Source organism: Acanthisitta chloris, unplaced genomic scaffold (genome assembly GCF_000695815.1).
Source record: "Acanthisitta chloris isolate BGI_N310 unplaced genomic scaffold, ASM69581v1 scaffold12508, whole genome shotgun sequence".
Taxonomy (NCBI): Eukaryota; Metazoa; Chordata; class Aves; order Passeriformes; family Acanthisittidae; genus Acanthisitta; species Acanthisitta chloris.
The window spans coordinates 1-10537 of NW_008686515.1; the positions used below are offsets into that span (position 1 = coordinate 1).

At 40.6% G+C, this 10537-nt stretch overlaps 1 protein-coding gene across 1 annotated transcript in view; it reads left to right on the forward strand.

Annotated features, from left to right (window-relative positions):
• The first annotated feature begins 8 nt into the window (after positions 1-8).
• The window catches only part of QRSL1 (glutaminyl-tRNA synthase (glutamine-hydrolyzing)-like 1), a 13205-nt gene continuing 2676 nt past the window's right edge, over positions 9-10537 (forward strand). The window contains exons 1-9 of the mRNA XM_009080177.1: positions 9-47; positions 202-361; positions 1847-1945; positions 2768-2864; positions 4583-4759; positions 6936-7111; positions 7219-7331; positions 9022-9214; positions 9613-9730. Coding sequence (XP_009078425.1) covers positions 24-47; positions 202-361; positions 1847-1945; positions 2768-2864; positions 4583-4759; positions 6936-7111; positions 7219-7331; positions 9022-9214; positions 9613-9730 — 1157 coding nt within the window. The 5' untranslated portion in view covers positions 9-23. The remainder of the gene's footprint in view (positions 48-201; positions 362-1846; positions 1946-2767; positions 2865-4582; positions 4760-6935; positions 7112-7218; positions 7332-9021; positions 9215-9612; positions 9731-10537) is intronic.

Below are 10537 nucleotides of genomic sequence, written 5' to 3' on the forward strand. Positions count from 1 at the left end.
CGGGCCCCGGGCGGCAGAGAGCCATGCTGCGCGCCTCTCTCCGCGAGGTGAGTGGCGCCGGCCCGCCCTGCGGGTGTGTGACCGGGTCTCGCCGTCCCCTCTTGTCTTTCCTCTCCCGACCCGCGGGATTCAGCCACGGCCGGGAGCACTTCCCGAGGGTTCCGTCACCTGGCGGCGCTGAGAGAGGAATTGTGCTTCCAGGTGTCGGCGGCGTTGAAGGAAGGACATGTCACTCCCACGGAGCTCTGCCAGCGGTGCCTCTCGCTCGTCAAAAGCACCAAGTTTCTTAATGCCTATATTACCGTGGCAGAAGAAACTGCTTTGAAGCAGGCTGAGGAATCAGAGAAAAGATACAAAAGAGGTATAGAATGTCAATCACAGAGTCATAGAATGTACCGTAGTATGTATGTACATATGGTACATACATACTATGTATACATCGTATACATATTATGTATAGTACATATCCTAGTACGTTTGTCATTTATATTAGTCCTTAAAAGGTATTGTGGAAGAGCTCTTTGAGTTAGATGAAGCACCTTTGCTTTTAAAACCACGTGTCTGTGCTGCCTGTTTGACTCCTTGTGGGGATGGGGCTTGTGGTTGAGGTTTCTGTTGAGTGCATGCTCGGTATGTGTGCTTGGCACTCAGGAGAGTATTGAGTTCAGAAATCAGAGGCAAAACCTGGGCCAAACTAGGCATTGCAGGTTAAATAGCTGTATTGGTCAGCACTGCTGCTGGGTGCCTCTTTTCCCCCCCCAGCACTTTGTTTTGAGTTTGATACAGGCCTTTTAATATTTTTTTTCTGGATCACTTAAGAAATACTTTCTCTGTTTTAGTAATTTTTCAGGTCATATCTACTGTGTATCATAGAATCATACAATTTTAGGTGTTGGAATGGACCTTATAGATCATCTAGTTCCAACTCCCCCTGTCCTAGGCAGGGACACCTCCCCACCAGAGCAGGTTGCTCAACTCTTAATCCAACCTGGCTTTGAACACTGCCAGGGTTGGGGCATCTACTACCACTTCCCTGGGCAACCTGTGCCGGTGTCTCACCACCCTCACAGGGAAAAGCTTCTTCCCAATAAAAATATGTCATGTAGGCAGAGTTTATGGCTCCCAGCATAGTGGTGGAGTGGATTTAGCCAGCACCTATGGCTGAAATAAGCACTGTGTGGTCACTTTGGAAGAGACAGGCCCTCCTTTGGGATAGCTAACCTGTACGAAAGCAGCTGCCTGTCATGTGGGCTAAGGCATATTTGCAGAGCTCAGTGGGGCCAGGTCTGGTTTGGGCAGAATGCTCAGTACAAGAGTCAAAATGGAAGATGGTTCTTGAGAATGTAACAGACAACCATCAAATCATAGAATCATCAAGGCTGGAGGAGACCTTTAAGATCGTCGAGTCCAACCATTAACCTGTCACTGCTGTAACCCCTAAACCATATCCTCCAGTGTCAGATCCAGATGCCTCTTAAACACTTCCAGGGATGGTGACTCCCCCACCTCCCTGGGCAATCTTTTCCAGTGCCTGAACACCCTAACATGGGAAACATTTCTGCTAACGTCAAGCCTGACTCTCCCCTGTCTCAGCTTATGACCATTCCCTCTAGTCCTCTCCCTGCAGCCATGGCAGGAGAGACATCCCACACCTCTCTACAACCCCTGTCAGGTAGTTGTACAGAGCCATGAGATCACCCCTAAATAGGATGCTAAGTGGATGGCATTCTTGCTTCCAAAAGACACCCGAAGGGACACGTAAAATAAACTGTAATTGATGAGAAGACTATACTTACAGCATGCTTTGCTTTAATCCCTGTTGGCTTTGCAACCATTCCTGATGCAGGTCAGCCTCTGGGTGCTTTAGATGGAATTCCTGTTGCCGTAAAAGACAACTTCAATACAGCTGGCATTGAGACAACATGTGCATCAAACATGCTAAAAGGTACAGTAGAGCTTTTAAAGTACAGTGAGATCTCATTTCAGAGCTCTTGCTCTTTAGAGGGTTTATAGAGTGGAGCCTTCCAGAAATCGAAGTGTTTTCAGAAAATGAGCTGGACTGACTGGAGGAAACACATTTATCCATTTTCATTTGCCAAGTTCATCTGGTATTACAGATGCATCTTTTTCTTTTTTTAAGCACATGATCTTTTTTATTTATATAGTTACATCCTTTAAAGAATACAGTTTTTATTACAGCCTACAAACGGAAATAGAATTGTTCTAAAATACAGCATTTGCTTCATGTGACTTTTAGGGCTAGAGGAAACCAGTCAGTACTGTTCTGCCTAGCAAAATCCAAAGACAGTCCATTTTTGTTGTGTTGTTGTTGTTCTGTTGATAATTGTTGACTTAGGTGTTTTTTTCATATGGCTGTAGAAAGAGTAGACATGAGTAATCTCAATACACAAACATGTTCTATAAGGCTCTTAAAATGTTCTTTAAATTTCCTAGGCTTATTGTTTCTGTGAACATGCCATGAACATTTTCAAGGTGTTAGAATTTTTTCATAGTGAAAACAAAAGTAGAAAACATTTATTATCTCCGTTTTAGTCTTCACGAAGTAAAACACTGCAAACAGAACAGCATTAAGTTTACTTTTGCTAGATTTTGGAAATTATTCATGTTATCTTGGAGCAAAACTCTGGCACTGTGAACAGGTAGTTCTTATCCACTAATAGTGACAACTTAGAAATGTTCATAGTAGCTACTTGTAAAAATCATTTGTATCTCACCAATCCCTCTTAACTATTTTGATTGTTTTCAGGTTATATTTCTCCTTACAATGCCACAGTAGTTCAGAAGTTACTGGATCAAGGAGCTGTGCTTTTAGGTAAAACAAACCTGGATGAATTTGCAATGGGGTGAGTGATGTTTATTATTTTTAATGTGTGCTCATACATAAAGTAGAATACACACTATCTGTTCCAATCTATCTGTAATCCTAACTCCTCTTTCTGTGAGGCTAGACAGTAATGAATACTTACCTGTGAAAAGTATAGAAAGCTGCATTAACTTCTCCCTGAGCATTTATACTGTTGTGTAGATGATACAAATGCTGAGTTTTGTGAACATAGAGTTCAACTATAGCTGTGTTTGAGAGGGAGGAAGCAGTCCAGCCTTTGAAGAAGGCCAAGGACAAGCAGACTTCTTCCAGATCCAGTAGTGCATTAGTAGAATTGGTTAGAACACAGTTAACTGTTGCCTTTTTCTCTGTTCTTACTGGTGGTTTTTTGCCCTTAGCTAATTATATCATGCCCCTAGTGGCATCACTGCCTCTGCTGGTCAGCCACTGGAGTACTATGTACTCCCTGATCTGCTGCCAACAGGCTAATCTAGAGCAGCACTTCAAGTTGCTTATGCTGATGTCGGTGACTTTTTGTCAGGAGCATATTGAAAAATGCTCTTACAAATTGGTTTTCCAACAAATTAGTGCAGGCAGCCAAGCTGTAGCAGGGAACAGCATCAGGCTGTTAGGGATGGGAACCTCTGGCAAAACAACCGCTGGGTCTGGAAGGGAATGTCTGGGAGTTAAGTTTGCTATTAGAAACAGTAAGTGCTGTGGTTTTACTTAATTCAGACAGAGGTTTGATTAGGAATTCAGGGGCATGGGGTGGAAATACACTGACTGTATTGTTTTTACTTAAGTAATTCTGTGTCAAAGAGATGCTCCTCAGAGGAAGAGCAGGCAAAAAGCATGGAAAAAAACCTGATTATGCAGTGCTATGACCGGTCTAAGCTCACTAAAGCACAGGCTTATCCAAATACTGGGTTCTGATTTCTGGTCTGTGTGTTTGCATGGTGCTAGCACCAGCTGCACCATGAGCTTGGTCAGGGAGCAAATCCAGGTCTAAAGTAGTGGTGTCTCAATAAGGTTAGTTTTCAGCTTCTGTCAGCTGCTCTCTCTGTCTGATGATGTGGCTAATAACACTGGCACCTTGGAGTCAGAGGGAACGTGGGGTGGAGGTTGTGAGGAAACAGAAAGTACCCCCTGCCTGTGCTTCTGGTGGCAGCTCACACTTAGGTGACCACAAGCTGACTGAAACCAGTTTCTGAGAAGCCAGTGTGGTGCTCTGAACCAGCGACCTGTGGTCTCAGCAGAGGGCTACAGAGTGAGTAATGGTGTGTCATTTACAGAGAAGTGCTAGTTCCTGCTACTGCAGGGCTTTTTGCAGACCTCTAGCAGCATTGTGTTCCACATGACTGTGGTCTTGCATCAAATGCAGGGTTAGAAGAACAGAATACCTTTGTTGTGAAGCAGATGTGCACCTTTACTTGTACATACCTTAGGTCATTTTTATATTTTTGTGATTATATTCTTTTCAGTGGCATTAGAAGAAGTTAGAAAGAGGTACAAGTTCAGGTTCTGTGTCCGAAAAGGATAAAGAGCTATAAACTTTATAGTTCTGTATAACGTTGTTGAAGTTAAGTGTACAAAGATTTATATCCCTCAGACTTTTTGTGTTGAAACTGAGTCTGCTGGGATGGAGGATGAGGAATTGGATGAAAAAAATCCGAATTTGGTGAATGCAATGTGTCACCTGTCACTTCTGTCTGTATTTGTCCTGTGTGACTCTCTCAGGTCTGGCAGCACGGATGGAGTATTTGGGCCAGTCAGAAATCCCTGGAGTTACTCAAGACAGTACAAGGAAAAATCTTTCCCAAAATCCCATTCTGAGGACAAAGAGCCCAACTGGGTAATAACAGGAGGGAGCTCAGGAGGCAGCGCAGCTGCTGTGTCGTCCTTCACGTGCTTTGCGTAAGAGGCTTTTTAATTGGTTTTCACTAAGTGTCTCAAGATACATTGGAGTGTTTTATAAGTTTCTCATAAGCTAGTATGAAATGGGAGCGTTATTGGCACTGGCATGCAAGACTTTATTTCAGCTTCCCTAGTTGATTTGTGGCATATCATGAAGCCAGAATTAATCCATGCAGGCAAATTTAGGTTTATTCATTCCAAGTGTTATCCAGTGTAGTGATACGACCACTTTGCACTGAGTGAAATAGAATTATAATGGCAGTAAAGGAATGACAGTTTTATTGCCATTCCTACATACTTTCTTAAAGTTCCAATCAGGTTTGTGGCACATCCTCTTCATCAGTAAGTGCATTACACAAATGCACACTGAAAATGTCATTCAGCAAATTAGGAGAGCCCTTAATTTGTAACGGAATAATAATCTTTCCTCCCCTCCTTTGTTTTTATAGCATAGTTATGTAATTATACATGAGATTTAGGATCTAAAAGCTTTCTAATCCCTGACTTAATAAAAAGGGTACACAGGTACTTACTACACAGGTACTTACAAACTTGTCTGTTTTAAAAAGTGAGAAGACAGTTGTAGTGTTTGGGGTTTTTTTTGGAGGGGATGTGTGTGTTTGGGGTTGGGTTTTTTTTTCCTAAAGGAATTAAAACAAGCTAGATTTTAAAAAAAATAATAATTATTAACTGTATGGAGTAGCAACACATTTTTTAGCAAATCAGTTGTCTATGCTATCTTCCCCATCAGTCTGTTAAAAGCAATCTGATCCATAAAATTTTATACCTTGCATTTTGTGAGCACATTTTATAGAAGATTATTCCGATTACCCTTTGCTAGGATGTAGACTACTCAACATTTTAATGCTGCTGAAACTGAGCTCAGTGCAGCCATTGCCGAGGACTGCTGGTCCTTGTCCTGAGCCAGAATGGGCTGATCCTGACACAGTCTGGCACCTTTTCTTATGTTGCTGGCCATACTGAACTCTCATTTTGCACTACTCAGCACACTGTCAGATCAGGGAGATTTTTTTTGTCCAGCTATCTTATTGCCTATAACCTATTGTATATCCACTCTATTAGTGTCTTTCAAGTGTCAGGAATGCTGCCAGTCTTTGTCTTTTCAGTTTGAGGTTTGGATATGCAAAAATGCTACAAAATTGAGGATGTTTTATATCAATACAAAAGCTCTGAAAATAAGTTCCACTTCAGCAAAGTCAATTGAATTGCAACTTGGTCTAGTGGGAGGTCTCCTACCCCCATGGCGAGGGGGTGGGGATTAGGTGATCTTTAAGGTCCCTTCATACTCCTTAACATTTTGTTATTCTGTGAGCTCAGAAATAGATGCCTATGGGAAAAGTCATATACTCACTGCAATAAAAATTACACTTCCTTCTGAAATTTAATTTGGTTTTGGCAAAGATTTGCATGAAAGCTGCTTTATTTTGTTAATGGTGCTTGAGTTAAATTTATTGAAAGCAAGAGAAGGGCAAGTTTCATTTCAATACAAATTTCCAATTCCATTGCAATTTTTGAAATAAACACTTCAATTTAGAAAGAACAAGATTTCAGCTGTGAACAAAAAGGGAAGTCAACGTAAAAAAACAATAGTAAAGAAAATGCCGTGTCCTAAAATTGTACCTAAGCTACTGTAAAACTGGGAGTTCTGGTGCTGTGCTTTGTACATTTGGAAACAGGAAAAACATCCTAGACTTTTCAAAGTGTCCTCTCTTGTTAGGGACAAGAAGTATCACTGTTCATTTCTATACTGGAAGGTGCTGCTTCATAGTGTGTTTACTACTAAATAAAGAAGATATCGGTGTTGAAAATTGTACCCTAAATCACATGAGTCATATTTTGCTTAGTATTGGAACAGACCAACAGAAAAGGCAGAAGTAGATGTTTGGGGCCATATTCAGATGGCCTAAATTCTACTTATGCTTTGTGAAGAGGAAACCATCTCCTGATGGTTAATTCAGAGACCCTAAGAGAAATCAGAGAACTGACGAAAAACAGCAGAGCTAGAGAGTGGACTGAAATTTAGGCTATGTGATTATGACTTCTAATCTGGAAGAATTCACAGAGTTTTATGTCCATGAATCTTAAAGCCATACATTCTTAATACTTGGAAATGTTCTGGATTATTTTACTAATGATGATCCTTTTGAAACCATAGAGCCTTAGGGTCAGACACGGGAGGATCTACCCGAAACCCTGCTGCTCACTGTGGTGTGGTAGGGTTAAAGCCAACATATGGACTGATCTCTCGCCATGGTCTCATTCCTCTAGTGAACTCCATGGATGTGCCAGGAATCCTAACCAGATGTGTGGATGACGCAGCACTTGTGTTAGGTATTACTACATCATATGTCTTTGTTTACAACTTTGTCTCAGAATAAACTGAATTCTGCTAACTAATGTATGTTTCCCTGTTCTTCATATGTCATGTCATATTTAAGGTTCACTAGCTGGACATGATCCTAAAGACTCTACCACAATCCAGGACAACTTTAAGCCATTTGAACTACCCAGTTTGACTGATGTCAGCAAGCTCTCGATAGGAATTCCAAAGGTAACATTTAAATCCTGTCAGCAGCAATGGACAGGAACAAGAAATAGGACACCTAGCACAAAAATATTTGTCTGACCCACCACGCCCCAGTCTCTCATGATTTAAAACAGTGAAGACAGTACAAGCAGCTCCTGGAAAAGAGCAGCAGGTGCTCTGTTGCCTGCTCAGACATACGCTAATGTCTCATCTGAAACATTTTGTCACCATTGTGGGAAGCACTGTTGGAAACATCAAGGGAAGTGGGGAACTTCAATTCGTCATTGTCTTTGTTGCTCTTTAGCCACCTGTGTAACCTCAAACAAGTTGCTCTTGGTGCCTTCTCACACAGTGAGGTTGGTAGTGGTTTGTGCAGTGCTTTGAGATACTTCTCTACGTGGCACTGCGTTAATACGAAGCAGAATTTTAAAGGCAATTGGATGGCACGCAGATCTGTGATTTGCAGAGCTGTAGTAAGGATTGAAAGACAACAGTAATCTGGCATCTGATATATGCAGTTCAATCATGTTTATAAATATAAGGGTACTTGCAATTTAGCAACACCGTTGTCAGCCTATTTTTTGATTTAGGAAAGGCTCTGCCTGCAAAGAGATAATGTGAGTGACATCTGTTAGTTTGATTCTCAGTATTTGAACCTGTGCTAGAACAGGCATACCAAAATACTTAACTTGGTAAACAGAGATGTCCACTGACCAATTATTCAGGAGCTGTGAAATGCAGAGATTGTATGCTTAGAAAATTAATTAGCTGCATGCTGTCTAGATTTTGATAAGTTTAAAGTAGTGGTGTTGGTTAATTATTAATATCCTCTGGACAGATGTTTTCTACTGCTACAGATTATCCTAAACAGATACATGCATACATTAAACATGAGTCATAGCTACTCAGAAATCAGACAGTATTATGATCCTGATAGTGTGGGTTAGAATTAAAGCAAGTATCTCAAAAAATGGAGAATTTGGATTGAATTTCTTTAGTGTAGCTCTTTAACAGCAACGTAGCTTATTTAAGTCTTCTCCCAGTGCCTTGATTGCAGTTCTTTGGTGGCTTGTTTTATCATAGAATCATCACGGTTGGAGGAGACATCTAAGATCCTCGAGTCCAACCATTAACCTGCCACTCTGCTGGAACCCCTAAACCCTAAACCATATCCTCATCTGAAACACTTGCAGAGATGCTGACTCCACCACCTCCCTGGGCAACCTATTCCAGTGCCTGAACACCCTAACTTGTGTTTGTTTCACCAAGACGTGCCAGTTGCCGCTGATAACTGTGGCCATCATTTCTTTCTATCTCTCCTACTCACAGCAGCCCTAGTTTTAGGATTTAGACCTGAAGGATTTCTATCCCTGACTGCAGAGCAGTGCAGTACAGTCTCAATGAATAGGCAAATAAGTGGTTAGCTGGACAATTTCTCCTCCAGAAGAAACTGCTGAAATTCCATGATCTGTGATATGTAGGTTGATCCCACTGAGATGAACATAATACTCTGAAGAGCACTGAATCTTGTTAATTTAATACTGCTTGATTGTATAGTATTTAGTAGATGCAAGAAGCTGTAATAAGTACTTTAAATCATATGGTGGTGAGGTAATGGTTTCAATGTATTTTTAGCAAGGAGTATTTTTGTTTCAGTTGCTATTAGAAGTAAACCAGTATGTAAAACCACTCCCCTTCTTGTTTTTCCTCTAAGGAATATCATGCACCAGGACTGTCTAGTGAAATCCTGGCTCTCTGGTCAAAGGCTGCTGACCTCTTCAAGAATGCAGGTGCTAAAGTGGTTGAAGTGAGCCTACCACACACTCGTTACTCAATTGTCTGCTACCATGTGCTGTGCACAGCAGAAGTGGCATCGAATATGGCCAGGTTTGATGGACTGGAATATGGTAAGGCCTTTGAAAATACTTTTTTTCTCAGACAGTAGAAACATTGCAGGATACCATGTAAAAGTATTAGTTTTCATAGATGTACTCTTCATGGTTGAGTGGTCGGTGTTATTTCTCCAAGATGGAATAGAGTAAAAAAACTTTGTCCAGACAGAAGTGTGTATGTAAATACATATTTTAATTTATTTCACTACTAGACACATGAGTCTGGTCTTAAAATCTGGGTTCATATTTCTGTAATAAAACAGGAATATAGTTTATTGTTTTTTCCAGAATAGTGACATGTCGGACTGCAGTGAACAGTGGCCTATTGTATTGCTATGTATAACATTACCTAATGTTGCTAAAGCTTAAGGATTGCAAAAAATATAAATATCCAAAATGCTTTTTCTTTTCAGGACACCGTTCTGACATGAAGGAGTCCACAGAAAGTATGTATGCTGCAACACGCCGAGAAGGCTTCAATGATGTTGTAAGAGGAAGAATTCTATCAGGAAACTATTTCTTGTTGAAACAGTAAGCAGAACATCTCGAAATTCAAATTTGCCAAGTAAACAAATTTTTAAGCAGGTGCTGATTGTTTATCATGAATAAAAAAATTATCCTTACAGTAGTAGCTACTTGTATTTCTGTTATTGCTTTAGCCTAATCAACTGTTCATAATGAATGAAAATGTTTTCCCTGAGTCTTACCAATGAGTCTCCTAAATTAAATAAGTAAAACAACTTCATTTTAGATCTTAAAATGATTTAGATATTATTTAGATGCTTTTCCCCTACCAGATTATTATTGGCACCCATTAGCTAAATTAAGCAAACATCTACACTATGGTATGACATTGAAGCCATTACTGTTGTGCCATTAAAAGTTCTGTAGTTGTTAATCTCATTAAAAGTGTATAGAAAATGTGCCAGCACATTCCAGACAGCTCTTCTACAGAAAGCCAGAGATGTGGCAATTAAATTAGCTGTAGCTCTCTGCCTCAGTATACAGGGAAGGAGAGACACTGGCAAAGGTACTGAACTGATGTCTTTACAGAAGACAGAGTATTATCCAGCTCATGTAGAGAATCTGGTGCATGGATCAATTTTACTCCTTCAGTGTTCAATCCTTATCCAACAGTCCTAATTTATTCTAGTAAAAGTGCTGTTTTTCTCTGTCTTAATTTGTTCAGATACTAACAAAAATACTGGTCAGGTAATCAATCTCAAAGCAAGTGCACTACAGAAAGAGCTTTGTCAGCAAGAGTATTCATCAGATGTGACTTCTAATTGCTCTCAGAGACAGGAATGTTGTCAGTCTGTAACAAACAGCTTTTATGGA